The sequence below is a fragment of the Pseudorasbora parva genome, chromosome 2, assembly GCF_024679245.1.
Source record: "Pseudorasbora parva isolate DD20220531a chromosome 2, ASM2467924v1, whole genome shotgun sequence".
Lineage (NCBI taxonomy): Eukaryota > Metazoa > Chordata > Actinopteri > Cypriniformes > Gobionidae > Pseudorasbora > Pseudorasbora parva.
In genome coordinates, this window is record NC_090173.1 from 22,106,649 (window position 1) to 22,132,320 (window position 25,672).

The 25,672-nt window shown below is 36.1% G+C and overlaps 2 protein-coding genes across 2 annotated transcripts; one reads left to right on the plus strand and one right to left on the minus strand.

Moving 5' to 3' along the window:
• Positions 1-10,731: 10,731 nt before the first annotated feature.
• hoxb13a (homeobox B13a) lies at positions 10,732-18,680 on the minus strand. The gene is made up of 2 exons (XM_067460442.1): positions 11,778-18,680; positions 10,732-11,400 (listed from the first exon to the last, which is right to left on the minus strand). The coding sequence occupies exons 1-2, from the start codon at positions 12,439-12,441 to the stop codon at positions 11,153-11,155; spliced, it is 912 nt and encodes a 303-aa protein (XP_067316543.1). The 5' UTR covers positions 12,442-18,680; the 3' UTR covers positions 10,732-11,152.
• A 2,196-nt stretch (positions 18,681-20,876) lies between these two features.
• Positions 20,877-22,969, plus strand: eve1 (even-skipped-like1). Its single transcript, XM_067428844.1, has 3 exons — positions 20,877-21,487; positions 21,723-21,964; positions 22,304-22,969. Exons 1-3 carry the CDS (start codon positions 21,484-21,486, stop codon positions 22,730-22,732), a joined length of 675 nt encoding a protein of 224 aa, XP_067284945.1. The 5' UTR covers positions 20,877-21,483; the 3' UTR covers positions 22,733-22,969.
• The last annotated feature ends 2,703 nt before the right edge of the window (positions 22,970-25,672 follow it).

A 25,672-nucleotide genomic window follows, 5' to 3' on the forward strand; every position in this document is an offset into this window, starting at 1 on the left:
ACAAACAATCATTTAAATGCGTGAGGAATAAAAATAATAATAAAATCAAGCCACATGTTACATTTGCTAAATACTTTATTCATTTATTTTAATTTTATTTTTTATAGGCCTAGCCTATACTACATTACGAATATATTGGTCTGTACTGCTCTCCTTGCCCACTTTTTTTCAATACAAACACGTGAACCTCAAGTCCAAATCACGTGCTTAACTTCAGGATTTGTGGCCAAATTATTTACTTGCTTATGACACAATCCAGTAAGCTATTAGACGACAAAATAAACATTTTATTATAGTTTCTGGTTGAACGAAACCCGTGGACAACCGAGGTTCGCGCGCAATGTCGATTTTTTTTTCTAAATGAAATACAGCATTTACTTAATTTGATCTAAAGCAATAGGCTACTGTGAGTCATTTAGTTCATATATTGCCCGATATAGTGTAAAGAAATGCTGTAGCTACTTACAATTATTTATGTGCAGAAATAATGCAAGAAAACAGTTTATAACATAAATTGACGACGCGTATGATACAATACACATTTATCTCAATGTCTAGCACCGAAATATCGTCATCATTTTTCATTGCTAAATGCATGTTAAAGGACAAACATATCTGCATGTGTCCTTTACAGAAGAGCAGGCTCACGTTCATAATCATTGCTGAACAATTATAGGCTACGAGTGTACACAATACAATAAACATTGTACAAAACAGTTAATGTAAAAATGTAATATAACCTATAGGCTACTTACATTGTTCTTAAGCCGACGTTCTCTCACAACTGGAAAAAAAGAAAGAAAAATGGAATAGGTTTTCATAAATCCAAATCGCTTCGGCGGGAAAAAGGCCTTTGGCTTTCCATGTCCCACTAACGATTGCTTGCAGTAATGGTTTGACGTTGACATCACCTGTCTCGAGCAATTGTTTACTTTTTGTCTGGTGTGCTGCACTAAAACTTTTCAATATGTTCTGACTGGCATGCCTAACGCGTGTTTTAAGAACATCCCAGAGACTTTCTTCATCGACTCCTTTTTTACTAATAAATAGCAAGGAGGAAAAAAAGGAATCTTGTAGAATTTTCTAACATTCTACACATTCCAGTTTTATAATCGCAACCAGAATCGCTGGCCCCTTCCAAATGGTGAGAGGATCTTCGGTCAAACTCGTATAACTGTAGCCATGACAACCAAGCCACTCCATTTGCTGTAAAGTTTTACTGCCAAGCCGTCTCTAAATAGCATGTGTCTGGTGCATGTGTCGGGGAGAGGGGAGTGAGTTAATTCTAGTTTTTTTCCTCTTAAAGTTCAAGATTGTGGTTGAATAATTAACAGATCCTTTGGTCGGATTTGCAGAATTGTTTAAGGTGTAGCAAGAATGGGGGGGGGGGGGTTGCATCGGCTGGACTATATACAAAATGTTTTTATGTGTGTTTTTTTTTTTTGTTTTTTTTTTGTTTTTTAAAGAAATGCACTTTAAAAATAGTGCTGTGTTGTTTCCACCCAAATTTGGGTCAAATATGGACAAACACAACCGTTGGGTTAAATGATATTTTAAAAAACCCAGTTTATGGGTTTATGGGTTTGTGTGTGTGTGTGTGTGTGTGTGTGTGTGTGTGTGTGTGTGTGTGTGTGTGTGTGTGTGTGTGTGTTTAAAGCTGCACCACAGATTTATTCATGTGATTTAGAAAAATCATAATTTCACGCACATCTGTGCAGAGGCTGGAGACAAAACGTTGACCATTAATGTTTTGCATTTAATCCTCAAAAGATGCGAAGCGAATATATTGGCGGTAAGACAAACCTACAACTGTGCGAAGATCCATACCAGTTCTGCAAACAATTACAAGTTCAAATGCATTAAGCTACATATCTGATCAGATCAGCATGGTTTCATTTATGAATGTCAGATGTACGTCCTGTTGTCTTCAGTGAAGTAAGCTATTTAAAAACGTTTTTTTTTTTTTTTTTTTTTTTTTGCAAAATAAGAAAAAAAAAGCTTTATATAAAAAATAAATACCTTCATGTGCGGTTTTGTAACATTGGATACATTGTTAAAAAAGAGAAAAGGGAAAAGAAAAAGAAAAAGAAAAAAAGGTTTTTTAAACGCGTTGAAATTGGCGCAAAGACGTTCAACTAAATCATGAGGGGGAAATCAACACAATTCAAAAATAATTATGGCAATTACTGCACACACACACACACACACACACACACACACAAACACACAAATGGAACGTTGTTATTATTTTTGAATCATAATCTATTTGGATTTATTTCCTAAACAATAAAGTAATTAAACAAATGCATAGGCTATAAGAGCACATATTAAGACCTTTTCCCATAACGTCCTACTATTTGGCCTAGTCTAAACAGGAAATAATGTAATACAATAAAATAGTGAATAGTGTAATAAAGTTATAATGTTATTTAAGCTTTATTTGGGAAAATCAAATGTTTAATTCTCGCACTGCAGAATAAGGTGTTCTGTAAATGTGCTTCTCATAAATCATACCCCTTTAACTGCTAATCTTTCTGACCTTTGGAATCAGGAAAACAGTTAACTTACACTATTGGTTTATGACACAGTGTATTTAATTTCATCCTCCGATTGTACACACCTCCAAAGCGTTCTTCTATTGGTTTTGGCTTTCTTTCGCCAGTAGGAGGCAGCGTAATCACAAAGAAATGTCAAAATGGCGCTTTTTGTTCAATGGCGCATTATGTTCCAAGCAATACGTGAAACCCAGTCAAATTAAAACCAGATTGATTTGTGAAGATAATGTTGTGCTAAAACGACTGGAATCTTCCAATAAACACAAAATCAGGTTTGATTACTTCAGATATTCATATTTAGTTTCTTTCTCTAGGCTACTTTAAGTGCACTGTTGCATAGAATTAGTAAACAATGACATATTTATGCCACTTTGGGTTACTACCCAACTGAATGGTGCTAAAAGAGTTGTGGGAAGCAAGCATTAAGCCAGTCAAGACCCTCTATTTACACAAGTGGGAAAAAAATGCACTGGGTGCCTCCCTCTCTGCTGGATGTGACCATTTATGATTTAGGATGCTGCAGACCATATCCATATGCCAAAGAGAAACTAAACACTGCTCCATACCACCACCTGTGACCAATACAGACATCACTCAAGTGTTAGTCTCTTAATCAGATACCTGGTACTTTAAATTATTTTAATAAAATCTATTTAAATTATAAAAATATGCGATCCAGTTTAATTTAGCTTAGTCATGCATAAACTGTAAAATACAGCAGTTGTTCTTGCTACTTTTTATTTAACTTAATGTCCAAAAATTAGTTGAACTATATTTAAAACAATTTTGTAATCTGAACTAGTTGTATGCTATGCCTTTGTTGCCAATAAAACCCAAGTATACATTACTCGACTGGTTTAAGTACCATATATATATATATAATGCAGCCTATGGTGAATTAATGATATTTAACATGTCAGTATAGTTTTTGTCCCTATCAAACATTAATAAGAAACATTTTGCAAGTAACATGACAATGTGCTGCACCAATATTTGTTTATGAAATATGAGGGACTGGTTCTAGATGACCAAACATGACATGATTATAGATTGAATATTCCGGTTACAACAGACTATGCATCCAAAGCAGAAGTTACACTTTTTAGTCAATATGCAAAGGTGTTTGCAATGATTAGAAGAATTATAATCATGCTATTGTAAAGTCATGATCATGATAAAGGCATGATAGGCTTGATGCAGTGCTTCTCTCTCTCTCTCTCTCTCTCTCTCTCTCTCTCTCTCTCTCTCTCTCTCTATATATATATATATATATATATATATATATATATATAAATGGTATAAAACGCACATGCAACGGTTATAGACTAAGTCAATTGGGAAATGTAGGCCTATGGAAGCTTCCAAAAAGACAAAAAGGAAACAAAATGAATGACTCTCTTGATAATGCATGCCATAATCCGATAAATAGCAATATCGTAATGCATGACACAGTCCGAAAACACTGTTGTTTCATATAATGACCACGAGATGGGGCTATTGTACTATAATTTCAGTTAAAAGTTCCCTTAACGTTACACAAGCACGGAGACAAACTAAGGTGGAGAGAAAATGAGAAAGTGAACATTTCCATTTCCAATTGTCTGAAACATTATAATGTCCTCATTTGACTTCACTACATGCGGTAGATTAGTCTACATTTTATGTTCACCAACATTATAATGTTGGAGTTGGAGTGAACCCAACTTGTGTAGACAAGCGAACTCATTTAATACCTAGCTAGAAGTTGACGTTAAGAATGGTCTGACTCTAATTTTTTGTTTTATATAATTATTGCATTTACAGAGGTAGCCTATCAATAATGGAAAAGGAAATTATATATAAAATCTTAAAAAGCGGAGTTGTGAAAATGAGCTCTAAATTAATAAATTGTAAATTGAGGTTTTTTTTTTATTCATCTCTAATAAAGCTTTGAATTTAATATTTAATTTATATGCGAACAGACAATCTCTACCAATGGACATGGGTGAAGTTTTTATTATTGTGTATTTCAGTGACGCTTTACAGCCGCCAATAGACAATTAAGTCAAAGAACACACGCCCAATGTCCTGGATGACTATCAGAGCGAGAACAATTCAATAAAGAGGCTTCCCGTAAACCCCACAGTGGGTGTCGTCACCGAGAGACTAAGCGCCTTTTTCAGAATCGTAAAATTCCAAGTCGTGTTCAAATCAGAGGCTCCACAATGAAATCTGGTGTGACCTTGCTGGACTGTGAAGGGCAAACCTCCAAGAATTCTGTCTCTCTCTCGCTCTCGCTCTCGCTCTCTTTCTCTCTCTCTCTCTCTCTCTCTCTCTCTCTCTCTCTCTCTGTGTGTGTGTGTGTGTGTGTGTGTGTGTGTGTGTGTGTGTGTGTGTGTGTGTGTGTGTGTGTGTGTGTGTGTGTGTGTGTGTGTGCTCTCCAACAGAGGCATCCTGATAGACATAAACAAACATTACTTCCAAAATTAAAATGAACTGACATTGCATTCCACAACACAAAGCAAATTCGAGTGTTCAATAAATCGGAACGGGACAACCTCTGAGTTGTAAGCAGTAACAATCTATCACCAGCAGATGCCAGCAATGTTCACGCAAATGCATCAACACTGCACATTCCACAACTTCACTGGTCCTAAATTAAAGAGTAGCTAAGAGGCAGACAGGTAAACGCCATCTTACGTTGTTAAATACGACGTTCCCCCGAACCAACAAGTATAGATCACGTGTTACAAATTAGAACTTGAAATTCTGACGCTAGTTAGTGAAGTTGTGGAATGTGCAGTGTTGATGCATTTCCATATTTATTTATTTATGCATTTGCAATTCTTCTGCCAAAACAAAGAACATTATAATCTTAGTCCTATTATGAGTGCTTGTGCTAATGATGTGATTCACCTTGAGTTTGCCAAGACATGTTCCTGGATCAAAATTAATATCTGAAAATGTAGCTATAGTCCTAATCCTAATAGTCCCTTAATTGAACGTATCCCTACAACCAGAGATAAATGATAGAATAACACCAATCGAGAAGCACCTAACAAATCACAAATATTGCTGTTCATTTTAAAAGCAGCCCAAGATAAAGGCATGTGTTCATCCTAAAGCACTAAATCGGACAAAAATACGTGAAATAGGCCTATACTTGACAGAAAAATGGGATCGAGTTCATTTAGCCACGGGTTCTTACCTCGACATCTAACTGCAGATAGTACAGTCACATTTATGTGCGCAGATTGTGACATCTGGATCGCATCCTTGGAATGCCAACGGCCTTATGCAGCTGCCCATTACAGATCCCTGCACAAACCATCCGGGTGTTCAAACGTCTGAACTTCGAGCCGGGAGCAGTTATATAAAAATATGTGGATATGTGTGTAGAATTAGCGTGATGAATTTATTGGACCTTGGGTCTGTAAGCCTAGCAAAAGCTTAGCGGAAATTAAATTAGGCCTACAAAAATGCACCATTGTATCCTACTTAATACAACAATACGTATGTTTGAGGAAATGTTTTAAAAAAAAAACCAAGAAAGGAAACTTCGCCTGTAGCAATGCCCCTACAACAATTGGTAGCCAATACAGTTGGTCATAACGATTTCAGTGACACAGAAAATAATGGAATAAATTAGAGCTCGCGTATCAGAGAACTCTGTTTCTTCCAAAACTCCGATTTATAAGGTCAGCATAATTGTAGTGGCCTGTAAAATTTCACACATGAGTTGCATATTGCATGCCAATACATTTGGTTATTTTACTGGCATTCAGTTATGTTAATGCCTGTATAGTCGTGTTGGTTTTTCTCTCCACCAAGAAAATAGCTGATCAAGCATCATGTGTTCAGTAAGATTATCGTCACTAATCTAAAATCACTCTTTCTTTTAAGCCTTAAAATGAAAAATTGATTCATAAACAATTATTTTGGCAGTCTTTTCATTCACTAAAGACACCGTTATTATGTGACTATGTGACTTCACATGAACGAAGAAAATAAAAAAGGCTTGGTTGACTATTAGACCATTTAATTTGGAGAGGAATAAATAAAAAGAGACATGGGCATCAAAGGGCATTGGGACCCGCATTCTTGATCAATTATAACCCGTGCTTCCTTTCTCAATTAAGAACTTAAAATAAGCAAAAACTAAAATGTAAAAGTGTTTTTTGTTGTTGTTTTTTTACATTTAATTTAATATATGACGGGTATTGGGTTTTATTTAGGCGTGATAGCATTTCTCGGAATTTTAATGCTTTAAAAGTCATATCCAGCTTTGATAATGAATGAATGGAAAAGGAGGCTCGTAAATGGTTCTGTTGTTGACATCACTTCAAGACAAAGAAAATTAAGTCACATATATTAAATGGAAATGTTGGCAACACTAAAGAGTGCTCAATATAGCGACTATACACAATCAAGATATTTCTTTTAGTTTTGCCAGATGGATCAATTTATTAAATTGGAAGAAAATCTCTGGGACTTTGATTCGTAATTTTAACTGCTTTCCACGGTATAATGAAAATCAAATAGTTTGCTAATGGTTCAGCATTTAAAATGGCTCAGGCACTAGTTACAGCTTGACATTTACCCAAGTTTGTGAACTAGTTTCGTCAACTTAACCCTGTCATTTCAAAATCCTTCACCGTTCGTGTCAGAATCATTTAAATAATTCGGGCAAATAACGACCGGATTCCACTGAATTACAAAAAAAATGTATACGTATCTCTAAAGTAGTAGATAAAAGTGGAAGACTATCATTAATAATAATAATAATTTAAAAAAAAAAATCGCAGTTAAAAAATAAAAGCAAATAGGCTCCTCGTGAAAAGCATCTACGCCAATACGGAAACTCAATAAAATAAAATAAAATACGAACACGAAATAAATAATAAACACAAAGGTTAATTTAGAAGAATTTTACATGTTGTTCTACAGAAGCATGGTACATGCACTCAACCTAGCCTCCATGAATCACCTCAATATTGAAGAAAAAAAAATCTGCAGAGAGATGTCTTCAGAGTAATTAGGATATAACGGTTTACTCCATTGCTTTCATCATTTTCTGTTTTTAGTGATAAAAACGGTAAACCCTTAAGTTCTATTGGTCTCGCATTATTTATACACAAATGTAGATGCCTTAGGACGTGTTTGCATAATTCAATATGATTCCCTAAGCAGGTTAAAAGAGAGCATCTATTCTGAAATGATCCATACAGATCTCATCAACCTTCCATTCAGATTGGGCTGTAATTAGCACAGTTACAATTCAATATGTTATGTTCATCCTGAAAATATAAATTTCATGAAAACTTGGGACATAAGAGAAAATTAGAGCAGAGCAATGTAAAGAGTTTTCTTACAGTATGTTCACTCTGAACACCAGTTTGTTAGGAAAACCTGCAATTAAGTTATGTTAATTTAAAAATAATAATAAATGTAATTAAGTAATTACTTGAACTTGACCGTTAGTGCAAAGATGTTTGCCAGCGTTTGGCTACGCGCTGACAAAATCTAATGACAACACTGGCAATATATCAATCCACTTTGACCGTGAACATTTCTCCTTCTTTTGAGGCCTTTCGTGTGAAGTCGTTTCCTTTCCCCTTTTTCCGGAGGCCTCGCGTTATTCTACAGGTCTATTGACAACCTCTGGCCAGACAAGGTCCAGACTACTTATTGTTTACAAGATGTCTCAAGTTCAACTGTGAAGTCCGCCGCTTAACAAAAGCCTGTCCGAAATGCAGACGTGGGGGAAGAGTTGTTTTAGGGCTATAGAGGCGACAGATAACGTGGAGGAGGGGAGCTGGACATGAACTTGAGGGAGATGAGTCTGAAATTCCTCACCAAAATAGGTCGCCTGGCAGAAACTACAAAATCTCGTCGCTATCTTGTCACATTTTTTTGTTAGACAAATAACTGAATAATAATAATAATAATAATAATAATAATAATAATAATAATTTAATTTTACAAACATATATATATAGCATGTAGTATGAATCTTCACATAAAAAACATAGGCCTAAATTCAATATTCAAAGACTCAATTAGGCTACATTTTATGTTCGCCTACATATTGGTCTGTACAAAGGTTTTATTGGCGTATACATTCCACGAGATTGCACACTCGTACTATTGATACGGATTATGTGATCGTGTTGATTTCATCTTAGACGGAATTGAGCAAACTTGTGTCTGTATGTATGGATTCTCAATCCACGTCGACCCCACAGAAAACAAACCTTTTTTAGAGCCACAAGAAACAAATAATTCTAGTTCTCAACAAAAGTGGAAGTTTTATTGATAGTGTTGAAATTGGGAGAGCTCTGCGCTTTGTGCGTTTTCAAAAGAGGGAAAAGGAGCCGCCATTAAATCACAATGTAAACTCAAACGCAGACGCACCGTTTGTTTGAATGCTTTTGTCAAGTTCAATGTTAACTAGAAGTGGTAGGAAGGACTTGGACATTTTATGGCCCCCTGAGCTGCGTGAGGAAGGTACATTTATCAATTTGTGTAAAAAAAAAAAATAGAATTCCAGCAACATGTACCAAAATGTATTTTTTGGGGCAATAATAAGAAATAAATGTAGGCCTACTGCAGTCCAACAGAGGTGAGAGCGTTTTATTGAATCAGAAAGGCTAAAATTGCTATACACTTTCGTGTGATTATTTGCTATGTTCCGATTGAAACATTGAATAAGTCGACACGAAATAACGCCAGGAGCTAAAAAAAAAAAAAAAAATACCCCTGTGCATATAATACTATAGTTTGCTAAAAGCGTATATTTTAGATTTATATCATCAAGATTTAACATTAACATCCTGGTGACATGATGCTCAAAATGTATTTTCAAAATGTGCATTTAGGTCTACTTATGCTTGGGTGAGATACGGAAATTATAAACTGTAAAAATTGCGCAGTGACTACGAGAACTGACCAACGCAGAACTTTACCATCTATTCATTTTAAAATTAAACCAGTATGAGCATCAATTGGTTTTTGCTTAAATTGATGCACGTAGAATAGAATATATGTATATGCCGAGCTTTAACCGCTTCGGATGTAGGCTAAGCAAGGAAAGAAGGAAAAGCACTACTTGAAAGTGGATTGAGCTTGCCGAAGGTGTCAACGTGAAGCCGCTGAGTAACGACAGACCTTTTACACCCTTACTAATCTAGACCGACATTAAGTGCAGGTTGCAAAGGCAATAGGGTGCGGATCTGTTCACTGTCTGACAATTAAACTGTTCGGACTAGAGCAGAAAGGTAAATTAGGCCTGCTGGAGACTATAAACTAGATAATCGTGCATAAATCTGAGAATGGTGAGGACAACTTTACATTTCTGAGCGCAGGAGTTATTATATGCCTACTGCTTTATATATAGAATAAGAAGGCACCCAAATTACGCTGTCTTCATTAATGCATGCATGCAGCACCCGAATAAAACCCCTAGCGTTTCATTAGGCTTGAGGGAATTGACAGACAGTTGCGTTGAAACATGAAGAGCCCCCAGGCAAACTGTGAAGGAAATACGATGCAGTTTGAATGGTCTTCTTGGATATTCGTTGTTTCAGGAAAGAGGCAAAAGCTATTTCTTATCTTTAAGCATGTGACTTTCAAGGTCAAGGTTAAGGGCTGATTTAGTACCTACATCTTCTGTAGTCAAGCGCCCTCTCCTTCTCTTCCAACATCAAAACACTCCCGCTCTATAGCGCTAGGCCTATTTAAGTTCTATAATAGGACATTTTAGGATACATAAGTGCTTAAAATTTTTAACAACATTTTTGTTATAAACTTTTTACAAATATATTTTAAGGCGCTCTGAGCTAACTTGTATAGCCTATGTGTTAACATTGTAAAACAATAAAGGTCTTAAATGAACAAAGGCTCCAATAACGGGCGATATTTCAGCAGAATCGACCAAATTTGATTAATGCGATTTTACACAAAAATAAAACAAGCGTTGTCAACACACACATCCGCCTAACATTGATAAAATGCCAGTAAAGTGCTGCAAATAGTATTTAAACTATTTCGGAAAAAAATGTCGGAAACGGTTTTGTTTCATTCACGGTGTGAGCAATGACATTAGTAATTTGACAACAGAGGACTTAAAAGAGTCATTACGCCTGGCTGCTTAAAACATATACACTTAGTTATACTTGTATTAAAAAAAAACACTGAATGGAATTAACACATTTATTAAGGTTTGTGATATATATGTTATTATGTTTTACAAGCGATATAAACATAGTATATAGGTACTGACAGGTATTGAGTAATAAGGTATAGGACAACAACAACAACAACAACAATTGACATACCTAACATTTAAATGCAAGCTAAAAGAAGCCTATAAGACTTCAAACGAACACAGATACATATAGGCAGGCACGTGCGTTATGTACAAGCTTTAATGTCCTTTAATGTTTTCCATTTTATTAAGATTATTCATTTTTGAGTCTCATCCATTTTTTGTTTGGTGTAAATACGCTGGGAAAAGAAAACATTCAGCCCCCAGTCCAAGAAACGTCCTTGCGACGACTTTTTTTTTTTTGCTTCTCTTAATTTGAAGTCACCGTGAAAAACAAAAATTCAGCTTTGCTCTATGGCGCACTGTTCTTAACTTTGGCAATGAATTTCTTTTCCTTAACCCTCCTGTTTTGAAACCAAATCGTGATTTGACGCTCGGATAAGTTGGTTACCGCTGAAATCTTTCTCCTCTTGTCCTTTGTGATGAATTTGTTGGCTGCATATTCTTTCTCCAGTTCCTTGAGTTGTACTTTTGTGTACGGTATCCGCTTCTTTCTACCTCGACGGAATGAGCCCCCTTCATGCTGGTGGGCCACAACATCTGGAACGAATAACAAAGAGGTTTATTAAATAATGGGCACATTCATTGTCTACCTAAACTAGGTTTCACCAAAATTTTGCATTTTTTGATTGTCGAATTTTATCCATTTAACAACATCGTTGTAGAAGTTTTTTGATTAGTACATTTTTACCTTTATTTAAGCGTGTTGTAGCCTATGTCTGTGCTTCAGAAAATAAAGCCACAATGGCAATTCTGAAATTGCACAGCTGTATCTAGAATAAAAGCTGTCTTCTATCTGACCAGAAGAGTAAATATCCTTGGATATTTGTGAGAGCGTTGTCTAAATCTTAACGCTTTAAATATTATTTATTTTATTTTAAACACTCATTTCAGTCTAGATAAAGTTTAAAACGTACCCGCCAACGCAGACTTCCAGAGATGACCTGCCTGGCTCTGGTCCTTGGAGCAATACATCTGACTACCCCATCCGTTAGCCAGAGCCCAAGGTTGATAGCTGTCCATAGGCAGGAGACTATCGTGCCGCGGCTCTCCCGTTCCAAGCGTCTGTACCACTGACACGTCCAAATAACTGGCCATGGACTGGTAGGGACTGGGGTAGCTGTGGTAAAAGGCGAACTCTTTAGCCCTGCTAGGATATTCTTCAGATGTGACCGGAGTATCCATGTATTTTTCTGCACTGTAGCTGAGTGCACTCGGCTGCGTGCAGGACTTGAGGGAACCCCGCCCCATTCTGCAAGGATAATAGCTGTTGCCAAAGTAGCCGTACGGGATGGGACCGGTGGACGAGGCCTGTGGAACCGTTGGGCAGGGGGTGCACTGCTTGCCCGACTCAGCAGAACTTGAAGTCGACACGTCTACTGTTGAATAGCTGGAGCCGTGGACCAGGCTTGACGGGTGGCCACTCAAAGCCGAATGGGCCATCAGATTCCTGCACTGGTTGGCTGCAAAATTGCCGCTTCCAACCAGACCCTCCATGTTCTTCAGCTCATCCAAATTGTTTTCATACACAAACATAACCGTGTCCGCCCAGCGAGGATTCAGGACCAGGGAGGTGGTCATAGCACGCTCACCATTCGGACGGAAAATTATGTTGCAAAGACTCAAGTCCGAAGCAGGACACTCAGTTACATTGGTACAGCTGCATTGACGCAATGAACTACAGTCTGCATTGCAGTGCCTTCATTGGATAACAGCTGCACCACGTGACGCATAAAATAAACCTTGACTGAAGAATGTCAAAGATCTTTTTTCTTTCCTTTCACTTTTTTTTGTCGAGACCGAGTTAAATATGTAAAAGTTATATTAAAATTATTCCTTGCATTACCTTTATGTATTAATTCCCTCTAATACACTTAATTTATGTTATTTTACTCAATGAGCAATAGCATCTCATCTTTAGTTTTGTGGGGGAAAAAACCTTCTGTTAGTCTGCTGCTATTTGTTATTTTAATGTTAAATCTTTGAAAGAAGCTGTACTTTATTTTATTTTTTTTTTCAACAAATATTCAACACAATATAGGTTATGTTGATAACATATTATATGTAGTTTTTTTTATATCTTATGATATTTTACGCACTGAATATATGCGTACTACTTTCTACATGAAATAATAGAATTTATATGTATATATTCATGGCTGCTCCCTTGCTGATCATCACGAACTATTTCTCCCAACATCTCACTGCAAAAAGCAATAGAAATGTTTAAATGGGTCATACTTTTTATTTAGGATTTAATTGCACATTGGCCAAGCACACGTTGAAATGCCTTTAAATCATTACAGACATTTTAAAGGCCCATAATCAGCCGTGCCAGATGTATAAATTATTTATCATTACCATAAAAAATGAAAAATCATAACTTGTTTCATACATGAGCTTGAACAACGCCTCGAACCCTTTTATGAAATACTTGACACAATCCGCTGAAATAAAGAGGCAAAAAGCGGTTCCATCACTTTTAAAACTGTTCCCTCGGTTATTTAAATGTCTCTATCGCTAATATAGAATGAGGCGTGAAGCTGTACAAATCTATACAAAGCTATACAAAATATAGAGATTATTATTACAGAGTTTGCAAGGTGTTTAAACATTTTTAGATACACGACGTGTGCGCCTATTTTTATTTCACATTCTATCAGTGCATATATCCCTTAAAACATGTTTAATGTAAATTACTAACACCGTAAACTCTTTTTCTTCAAACAAGACACTCACAATTAGTATTCCACCTCTGGAAACTGGGATCCGGGGAAGAAGATAAAACAATCAAGAACAAAATTCGTGTGAATTTGATCTAAACTCGAATGAGATTCGCCTGTAGCCTAAGTAAAATGTAAAATTATTAACGCTACAAGAACAATTTCTCTAAACGAGCAAAAATAAAGAAATATGACTGACAAAAATTATAATGAAAATGTAAAAAACATATTTTGCTGTTATATAGAATGTATATTAAATATGTACATTATCCAGGTCATGTGTTGCTTGTTTTATATTTACCCCCTTAGATAGTTTGCATAACCTTATATAGTATGCATTTTTTGTATACTGATATTTTTAAATATTTTTAGAGGCTAAAATGTAATGCATGTCATTGTGCATGGAAAATTCAGGGAACAACAAGATGCTTCTCCTTTAATCCTCCTTCCCACACACACACCCCTCCCCAGACATAAAGGTCAGGCAAGGCCCTCAAGGTCAAGGCCAAGTTTAAAGGGATGAGTATAGCCCTCCCTGAAGGGCCTGTTTAGGAGGCAATGATAGAAGCAGTCCCTCCTTAGGCAAACTATCCAAGTTCAAGGTCTCCAAATAGAGCAGCAATAATAAAAAGGCCTACAGGCAAACACAATTGCTCAGATTTCAAAGAAATGACTCAAACCATCATATTCAGAATCTAATGTAGGCTACATTACTTGGAATGCAATAGATCTGTCCTAAATCAGGGGAAAAATAATTCACTACAAGCTTTTCATGTTGTTAAAACACTGTGAATCGTCAATGAATTCCCATTACCACTAAACAGCTGTTACTCGGTTTTTTTTTCTGTCAGAGCTTTAAGCAACCTCACAGCACATGTTGTGCTTGTGCGAGGCTGCTACTGTACCTAGGAAATGCCTTAATGGTTTAATTGTAAAACGCCCTGCCCACATGCAAGGGGTCTCACAAGAAACTCTGTGTACAGTCCGTACAGCATGAATTAACTTACAACTTCAGAAGACAGGCGCATATTCATTGTGGACAGGGTAAGTTTTATAATGAAATCTTAGTAATTCAATATTTAAAACAATTTCAACGTAATGGAAGCAGCAACGTTCAAATGATCGATAGCTATAAGGATATACGCATTAAGAGAACTGACAGCGCAATAAGCGAAAGTACATAGCTATATAGCTGTTGTAAGTTTCACGTTAACCGATGTAGGAGTTCATATCACAAACTAAATGTATTTTAAAGTAAAACGCAAGGTTGCCTACCATAGAAAATGAGTCGTTCCGCCCGTCTTTACCAAACCATTTATGTTTACACTGCACGACGCCTACATACCTAATGAGGTGGTCCATGCCACGAGAACAGCATAAGCTGTTGCAGAGTTACACACATACAAAACATTACGAACATTTCGGTGCAGATTTTCAAATGAAACGACAAGAAAAGTTAAATTCTCGAAATCGTCCTTCACTACAATGGTTTTATATAACCATAATACTATAACAAATTCAGTATGCTTAAATTGTTTAACTCTTTCCTTTTTAAATTGAAATCCGTTTGAATTTTTTTGTTTTTGTTTTTTACACGAAGAAATTATGTTTCAATAAAGCGTCTTAAGGCTACAACATGATTTATTCATGAGTATCGTGCATAGTGCAATTTCAACAAAGAACATATTTGGAATAAAGTTGGGGTCCAAAGGGACTTGGACTCCGTTAACTTAAACAATATATGGAGACAGACGCAATTTATTTAAACAAGAAATGTGATTCAAGTTTGTAACGACATGAGGGTGAGTAAATGAGGACAGAATTTTAATTTTTATGTAAACTAATCTGTTAGTCTAAAATGTTTGAATAGTTACATGAAACACACGGTGAATTATTATAGTGATCAGCAAAACCCTGTTACCTGCAACAAAAAAGAAGTAATTTTAATCAAATAAAACTACCAATTATTGTGATGAATTTTTTATATTTAAAACTGAGAAGTGTAATCTGTCTCATATAATTTTTTTTATATAAAATATCATTGGCTGGGGTTACCAATGCACTTCAGCAAAACGTTAGCACACAACATGCACCAAGTTATCTAAGCATACAAACCGCGCAAATTAACGACCACATTACAAATCAAAAGACACCTGATAACACTTTTCAATAAGATTTCATTAGTTAAAATTAGTTAATATGAACTAATTATGAACTGCACTTCTACAGCATGTATTACTCTTTGTTAATGTATTTCAACATTTACCAAGGCATTAGTAAAATCAAAAGTTGTTAACAAGTTAATGCATCGTGAACTAACATGAACCAACCATGAACAGCTGTTTTGCTTATTAACTAACGGTAACGAAGATTAACAAATACAGTTACAGATGTATTGCTCATTGTTAATTCATATTAAATAAATTAACTCATGTTAACAAATGAGGCCTTATTGTAAAGTGTTTCCATTGTCATTACTTTCCAGTTTATCGGAGACAGAGATAAAGAATGTAAAACAAGAATATCAATGAGCGTTTCATACTCATATTCCTCTATGGCAGGTCAAAATCTGCCCAGTAACCTATTCTGTTGTATGGCATTCACATATTGCATTTTTTTAAATGGCAATCACAACAATACTTTGACCACTCAAACCACTTAGTGAAACGTCACTATAAGCTATGCATGTATAATAATAATAATAATAATAATAATAATAATAATAATAAATCAATAATTCCATCCAGTTAAATGCATTTTAAAAATAAAATCCAGAAAATCCAGTTTGTGAAACCGTGATTATCTAGTAGACTAGGAAATATTGACAGAAGTGAGGACAGTGTATCATCCTAATTGGATCATAGTTCTGAAGTTTTTGACAATAACATGTGAATTTCAGAACACCAGGTTACCTCTGACATTGTGCTTATATGACTAAGAACAGTGGTATCTATGAAAAAACTGGCTTCAATTTTTCTAATGTATAGTATTTATGTATTTAGCATCACATAACACAATCTCTGTGCAGAGGTTTCAGAGTAATTAAAAAGGATGATATAGACCCACAATAAAGAGGGGAGACATCTGCTGTTAAGACCAGAATTATTTAAATACATAATATAAAACTATAATTTGTGGAAAGACATTGCAAGGTTGAGACGGGCTTCAAATTACGATGGCAAGGGAGTATAAGGATTCTATGGGGGAAAAAAGTATATTATACTTTTAAAAAAATGACAGTTTGATGTCATTATCTGAATTTTAAGCCTTAAAGTTCTTTGACGTCTGTGCAGAATGCATTGTTCTTTAAAATGTACATTTTAGTAAAAATCCGGCTGCTGGCTATCAAAATGGCTATCAAAATGTCTATACATTAGTCATAAAATCCCATACATAAAAAAAGGTTCCTAGATTAACCTGTCACAGCACAATGACCGATATTAATATCAATCTGAGAGGGAAAACTTTATGCACATTTCCGAAAAAAATGCGCTTTACATGCACAAAATAGATGCTAGTTAATGATATCTGTGCATTATGCATATATTGACATGATACCTGATAAAGCAGCAGATGACTATAACTTCATTGTAATGAATAGCATGTAAATATGTGGGTTACATTAACTTAAATCATCTTTATCATAATGTATATGTTCTTGTATTACTAAAACAACTGCTACAACACAAATACATCAGCCTTACACTGTCAGAAAAAATACCTTTAGGGATACAACTGCTTGACACTAAAACTTTAAAAAATAATAATAATTAATCAAGTAAATGTCTTATTTCTGATATTCAATGGAGAAGAAGTAGGCCTACTAAGAAATCTTTAAACTAAAGTTATAAGAATAATTAGCATAATAATAGATTATTGAGAAGTTTAAAAAATACATTTTCGATCTTTGTCGCTCAAAATTTCCTCGAAAACGTTACTCAAATGATTATCTTACCCTATAATTTGTTGTTGTAAGTAGTTTGTCATTTTTTTTTTAAATCTTCTGAAACAAGCATAAACCATCTAAGCAAGTAGGTAGGTACTCTCTTCTGCTCCGTATAGTTAAAATTTCAGGCATTGTCAGACACACCTGAACCAGCGCATCAGGACCTTTACTTGAACATTATACAGCCAGTTGCGTTGGAGCAGGAAACTACAGTGCAGATCAACAGAACTGAGAAATGGCAGTTTGTCACCCTTAGGGTAGCCTACTTTATAATTTCACGTAAACGTAAAGCCTTTTGGATATGCATTACAATGAGTTCATATAATATAAAAGCGGTTGAGACAGGTGATGCAAGTCCTGCTTTAATGTGATAAATATGATACATATGACCGTGCTATAGTCTATACTTCAAAAACATATACCTATGTGAAACATAAAATATTTTTCAAGAACGTCACGATTTGCTCGATATGCATTTTGGAAGTTCTGCATCAGAGCAAAAAAAACAAAAAACAAAAAAATTGTGTTCAACACTAATATGATCTGTTAGGGGTTTGGTAAGGTGCATCTGATCTGCATCAATAAAATACAGCTTAACAATATTGTGTGGTTACATTGCTGCGCATAGGGAACAGATTTAAACCTTTGAGGGAAGACGATGAAGACGAAGGGGGATGAAAGCGAAAGGACGCGCAGGCTGCCGAGCAATGAAACGCACCTATCATAATTTAATATACTTTTTCTTATTCATATAATAATATTTTTTGTCCTTTAAGGTAACAAAATAAATAATTTAAAATGCAACTGTTTCACGAGTTCACATAAATAAATCAGATAATTTAAATTGATAAATAGTATGGTATTTGGCGTGCTGTCCGAGGAGAGGGCTCCGAGCTCGGTTTTTGGCCCGAATCCAGAGTACTCCCTCCGTATATCTGGTTTAAGAGCGTAACCAGGTGCATCTGAGGAAGACGGGGTGGTGCTGAGGGATACTGGAAACCTATCAAGAAACATTGGTGGGTTGACTGGGCATTTATGTGATCCTCACTTGAGATGAATGGTAGACATGTTGATTACTGATTGCTGACAGCTTGTTGGAATGGCATCATGATTGGATAGATCATTTGAACTTTCGAATAATTAGTTAAAATAATTAAAGTGAACTTAAAGGGTTAGTTCACCCAAAAATGTAATGTATGTCATTAATGACTCTATTTGACTGATATTTGTTTGATAATGACTGATATTTTACATTTAGTCCGAGAGCATATGCAAGTGTAGGCTATGCACACTAGACTGTCCATGTCCAGAAAGGGAATAAAAACATCATCATAGTAGTCCATATGGGACATCAGTTAGTTCATTAGAATCTCTTGAAGCATCGAAAATACATTTTGGTCCAAAAATAACAAAAACTACAACTTTATTCTGCCTTGTCTTCTCTTCCGGGTTTGTTTTCAAACCTCAAAAAAAGATTCAAACGGTAATGAATCAGCATATTGATTCATGATTCGGATCGTTAGTGTCACGTGATTTCAGCAGCTTGACACCAAATCATGAATCACTACACTGATTCACGACCGTTTGAATCTTTATTTGAGGTTTGTAAACAAAAGCGCAAAAGAAGACAAAACTGATTCATTAACTTGTAGTTTTTGCTATTTTTGGACCAAAATGTATTTACAATGCTTCAAGAGATTGTAACTACTAACTGATGTCCCATATGGACTACTTTGATTATGTTTTTATCCCCTTTCTAGACATGGACAGTATAGTGTGCATACACTTAGATACGCTCTCGGACTAAATATAAAATATCTTAAACTGTGTTCTGAAGATGAACAGAGGTCTTACGGGTGAGGAACAACATTAGGGCGAGTCATTAATGACATAAATTTCATTTTTGGGTGAACTAACCCTTTAATGGAGCTACCTAAATATGCTTATTAAATGCACTTTCAAATAATACATTTGTTTTATTCAATGGGTAAGCATAAAGATAATTAATATAAAACTATAGTCGAAATAAAATCGTTTCAACGTAAAATAAATAAATAAATAAAATGCAGTACCTGCTGACATTATATTCATGCAGTTTTTGTAAGGACCCAAAGTGGACACGCCCACAAACTGTGCTTATCGCAGTACTGATCAGTAACGGGGGATTATCAACAATTATCAATGCAGACAGTGTTGTTTCAGTACAGCCAAACCGAGTAGTTTGAAGTACAGACAACACACGGGTTTGTCTGTTCATGAAAGCGCAATTTCTGTCACCCCAACGCGACATCTGTGCCAGTCTCCAGATACAGGCTACAGCCTTAGTGGAGCCTTTCCCTTAACTGACAAGTGATCAAAGCAAAGGTGTAGGCCTATAACAATACAATTGGTCAGTTTGACATCAGGCTAATCTGAAGCGCCACTGGAAGCATGCATGCGTATGCCTGTATGAATTCGGGATGTGCCAGTGCTCGAAGTGGGGGAAAAAGTGCCGGTACTCCCGACATTTTGTTGTCCACCTCGGTTGAAATCGCGTACCGGCGGCGGGACGGTCAGAGCACCGTTAACATGTGAAAATTGCCGGTAAGGAAGAAAAGTGAAGGTAGATTAAAATTTTGATTTTCCGGTGCGTACCGGCCCACTTCGGTCGTGAGATGGAATGACAGGGCAGCTATTTTTGTTGTTAAATAAATACTGGGCAATGTAAAACAAAACGTGAAAGCCTCAATAGCCTAATTTAATAATGGACCTTATTCTAATCCAAAACCGCTATTTTAAACAGTAGGCTAACGGGAAAATATATGAGCTAAATGGCAGAAGATAGGCATACAGTATGACTTTATAAAGACATAACTGTTGTATTTAATTATCACACTAAATAACATATAAAACTTCAAAAATAGATACATTGATACATAAATGTTACATTCTATCCGAGTGACAAATGACCTTAGCTTAAGTTTAGTGTCCAAACAAGCTCAACCACAGTGGTAACTGCAGAACTATGCAAAGTGATGATTCACCTAATATGAAAATTCTGTCATCATTTATTTGCCCTCATGTTCATTCCTGTATGAATATCCTTCTTTTGCAGAACACAAAAGACGACATTGTGAAGAAATAACATTGGACTCCACTTCACTGACATTAAAAAAACAACACATTTTTTTCCACAGACGACAGAAATGAATTCAAATTAAATGACATGAAGATGGGTATGATGCCATGAATCATAATTTCTGGGTAAACTATCCCTTGGAGCTCTTAGCGACCAGGAAACAGTCGCTATAGCCTACTTCAACGTAAAATAACGTAAGCATGCGTCGCTTGTACTGTAAGGCAATGAGTTCATGTTCAAATTCGCAATAAGATTTCCCACTTAGTTGTCTTTTTATATAAATAAATACATTTTCTCACATATTACTGCTCCTGAGACGCTTTCATCTCTATTATAAACTGTAAACCTCTGCAATTTGGGGACATAAGGATTCTAATGATTGACTTCCAAAAATACAAACATCAAACACCAAGGAACAATAAGGGTTGGTCTATCTCAACGGGGAAGCCACTGTGACAGTATGCAAGGGAGGTCGATCTTAATTCTCCATAACAAAAAAGTACAAAGGCCGGTCGGAGACCAAAGACAATTTAACACCTCCCTCTGTCCGCGCGCCCCGGCGGCGCCTCAGCGGATAGAGCGCGTCTCTCATTAGTAGCCTACTCAAGATGGGACGACCTGAAAGATGCGGAGGTGAGGGGGGTGGACAGCGACTACAAAAACAACTCATCTTTCCCTTCATAAACGAACTTGGCTTGGAAGAAAAGCGGTGACGAGAGAGAATTTCCCTTTTTTTGGGGTAGGGCCTGGTCTGGGACTGTTTTGAGGACTATGAGAAGTTTGTAAAAATCCATTTTGGGGAATATCGGGATTGCAGACGTGATATCAACGTTAAAATGCGTAAGTAGCCTACAAAATCCATATTTCAACAGCAAGCCGAGAGGAACGTAGCTATACATTTTTTTCATGCCGTTTCCATTGAAGTCAAGTAGGCTAGGCTAGACCTGCTGACGAATTAAATATTATTTATTTAGCCTAGCAAATTAACTCAACTTTAATGAAAACCCCTTCTTTCTGATTGTAAATGTGATGTGCTCAAATTAAACGAAAGCCTAATGTGAAGTAAACTTTTCAGTAGCAGAGGGCAGGGAGTCGCCAGTGTCTACTGTTGCTCATGCTGACAGTGATCAAGGAGAGGAAGAGTGCCCTCGTATTTCACTACTCAATGGGATAGACCACAGTCGGCGGCACCGGACTGCTTTCACGAGGGAACAGCTGACCCGTCTTGAGCAAGAATACTGCAATGAAAGTTACGTGTCTCGACCCAGACGATGCGAACTGGCGGCAGCGCTTAACCTGCCCGAGACCACAATAAAGGTAATTCACAGAGCAGACCATCTCATGCCACACTCAGTGTGTGAGTGGCCCAACAGGCAGCATTTAAAGAGCATTACAAATTTGAAGTGAAAAGTGTTTATTTAAGATTTAAGTTTAGACTAACTTCAGCAATCCATGAAGTACATTTTTAATTTGGAGTTCATGTAAGAGAACATTGTTTGTGAGACTGAGGGTTGCAGACACGCCAAGAAGCCATAAAATCAGACACCAGATCGCCTTCCCTGATGAAACCCGAACATTTTGTTACATCTACCATTACCTAATCCCACCAACATGCTGTGTCCTCCACTAAGACCCTTTATCACCCTTTCATTATAGGTCTGGTTCCAGAACAGGAGGATGAAGGACAAGAGGCAGCGTCACAGTCTGCACTGGCCTAACCCACTGGACCCAAACCTGTGTGCCTTCATGGTGAGTCAGGCGGCTACTGGACTCCCCTACCCACTGCTGCCCCGCTTACCCCTTCATCTGTACTCTCATCTTGGCATGGGTAGCCTCTCTGGTTTTTCAAACCCCTACAGCGCCACCACAAGGCCAGTGGACACTTTGCACCTCCCTCCCTCAACCTACCCCTGGCTAGGTGGTCTTCCACAGCCGGCTCTCTATTCCCCTGTCCAGACAATGCACCATCCCGCAGGATGCCACTGTCACCATTGCCTGCACTGGCGACCGGACCACCTGCTTAAACCTAGAGGGGGAGCCAGGACAGGCCCGCAGCCCAAAACCTTTGGCAGTGCTTCAGGATAATTGGATAGAGGTGCATTTACCATGATAAAAGGGATAGTTCACACCCAAAAATGTACATTCTATCATTATTTACTCGCTCTCATTATGATCTACTTTATTTCTACTGAGGGATACAAAATGATTTTTTTTGCCCATACAATGAACGTTTAAGGCTGTTTTGTATTTATGCATATGTACAGTTATTCAGAATATAGATAATGTCACTTGTGAAGAACTATTTTCTTGTTTCTATATCTTACTGTAATATAGTTTCATTTTGTTTTCTTTCTTAAAACACTTGATCGTTTGAAGTTTGTTCAACATTTTTCATCTATTGATATTTTTGCACCTGAACATTATGTACATATATATGTTTTGCAAAAATATATATGACAAAATTGACTGTTAAAATATTTATGTAAACATTTTACTTAACGTATTTCTGCCTTGTTCTTAATAAAAATAAATAATAATTAGGGCTATGCAGAACAGAAAACAATTATGCTCTACTCATTAGCACCCTCAAGCCTTCATAGCTGAAAACGGCTCTTGTAATTCACACCAATACTTTTGTCATGGTTTAACACCAACCTGTTGACCAAACAGCACTGTAATCTTAAAGACTACTTATCAACTTACAGACACAAAGCTCCTGTCATTATACTCCTTGCTAGACACAACCTACTGAATTATGATCTTGAAAATCTAAAATCAAACGGCCTGTTACCAGACAAAACATCAACAGGTGGACAGGGGTGTCTGAGACTCCAGAGCCTCACAGATCTTGCTTTAATATATAATGTCTGCAAGTGTGCAAGTAAAAAGCCTGAATTAATGCATAAAATGACATACAGTGGCAGCAAAATTGACACTGACTGTCTTGAATTTATAAATACATATAATTGTATGCATATGCACTATTGCACTAAAGCTCGGTGTCAGTAAAAAACATTTTTTGAAAAAAAAAAACTTAGCAAGGACGCATTAAATTGATCAAAGTGGCCATAAAGACATTTACATTGTTACAAAATATTTTTTTTAAATGCTGTTCTTTTGATTGTATTCATTAAAATAACGTTTTCACAAAAATATTAAGCAACACAACTGTTTTCATAATAATAAGACATTTTTTATATATAAAAATTATATAGAAATATAAATATTATATAGGATTTCTAAGGATCATGTGACACTGAAGACTGGAGTAACAATGCTAAAAATGTAGCATTACCATCACATGAATAAATTACATTTTAAAATACACAAAAATAAACATTTTAAACTGCAATACTGTTTATTTTTACTCTAGTTTTGGTTGAATAAACACAGCCTCAGCAAGCATACACCCCACCAACCCAATGTTTTGAACCGTAGTGTCTACTGTAAAAAAAAAAAAAAAATACAATAAAAAAAATACCATATTTGTTCCAGTTTACAAAACCTTTCGAGTCTCAAATACTTAGATACAACTTTTTTTGAAACTACAAAACTCATGTGAGACCAAGAGAATACCTCCAAATGTTTTCCCAGTCAAACAGTTCTCTGAACAAAGAACTTGCTGAAATGTTAAGAGTTTGTGAGTTCCCAGCATGCAAAACATTATTGTTTTGCTGTTTGCTGACTTCATTTAATATATATATATAGTCATTATTGTTAGTTATTTGCTGTGATTGTCACCATTCTTGAGGTTTTTGTTTCAAGTGTTGAGGCCTGCAGTATGTTTGACTGTTTAAAATGATCTCCTGGATATAATTTGCTTTTTTGGATGATTATTCCTTTACAAACAAAGACAGCATATAAGTCGATATACAGCTATCAATATTTAAATTAGTTGTGTTACTAAATGAAAATTTACCAAACAAAAAAATCTGTCTTGATGAATTCAGACGTTTTGCATTTTAGTAAAACAAACAAATTAAAATTGACAAAACAAAGTATTGTTACTTAGTACAATTATTAAGACAATAATTAAGAGAACTTAAAAATCTGAACGCGTTAAGTTGGATTTCTGCCTTGGATGTTCTCTCAACAATTTGTTTACAGCGTATATATTAATTAATTGTTTAATACACTGCTACCATTGTCTATGAACTTATGACACTAGTTGATTTTAAGAAAAAAAACACATACATACAACCAAACACAGACAGCTTTCAACACACTCCACTAGAAATTAGGAATTAAGCAGTTAGAAGGTGAACATCTCCATATCCAGGTGTGTTGGCTTATTTTACCTCCACCTGCTACAGGTGAAGTCTAGTTGAAAGGCTTTTCAATCTGTGCCTCAGTGTAAATTAACCTCGTCTGGCTTGTGTTATGATAACCCTTATAACAACATGAGCTGCATCTCTACATTCAAATGTATTTGTACGTAGCTACCAATTTCTTTTGAGGTTAAAACTAAAATGTGTTATTTTCAAGGAAAATCATAGCATTACTTTAGACAGAATGCATTTAAAAACATGGTATTTGTAAAATAATAGTAGTAAAATGTATCGTAAATATGGGTGAACATAACCCATTTATGCATGTTTAGGGGTGTAAAACCCAACACTTTGGATGCTTATCATTGGAGACATTAGCAGTGCCTTGTCAGAGTCTGCCAATAACTCAATGGGTGACGTCTGCAGTAAAGCCCTGGCAATAGGTGGGAAATTACAGTAAAGGAACAATACGGCTGCTCCTGTGAATTGTGAGGGATGTGGTAAATTGGGACAGACTGTAAAGAGATTCTGGGGAGTGTGGGAACACCGATTGAGCACACAGTAGCGGATCCTCTTTTGTCTGGAGAGCACAACCGTGTGATTTTTACAACTTCCTGCTCCTAATACTGGCTCGGCCCTGAGGGAATTAGAGGTGGACACATTAACATGATGAAGATCTCCCTAAATATATATAGTTATAAATATATTCATTAAAATACGCCTCTTCTTATTTTTAAGAACATTATCAACGCAGCCA

Excerpts from the sequence above, each read along its gene's own strand:
- hoxb13a (XM_067460442.1), bottom strand. The coding sequence starts at position 12,441 with ATGACCACCTCCCTGGTCCTGAATCCTCGCTGGGCGGACACGGTTATG. Across the intron at positions 11,401-11,777 it reads CTGGAAGTCTGCGTTGGCGG|ATGTTGTGGCCCACCAGCAT; the intron begins GTACGTTTTAAA and ends TATTCGTTCCAG.
- eve1 (XM_067428844.1), top strand. Across the intron at positions 21,965-22,303 it reads TGCCCGAGACCACAATAAAG|GTCTGGTTCCAGAACAGGAG; the intron begins GTAATTCACAGA and ends CTTTCATTATAG.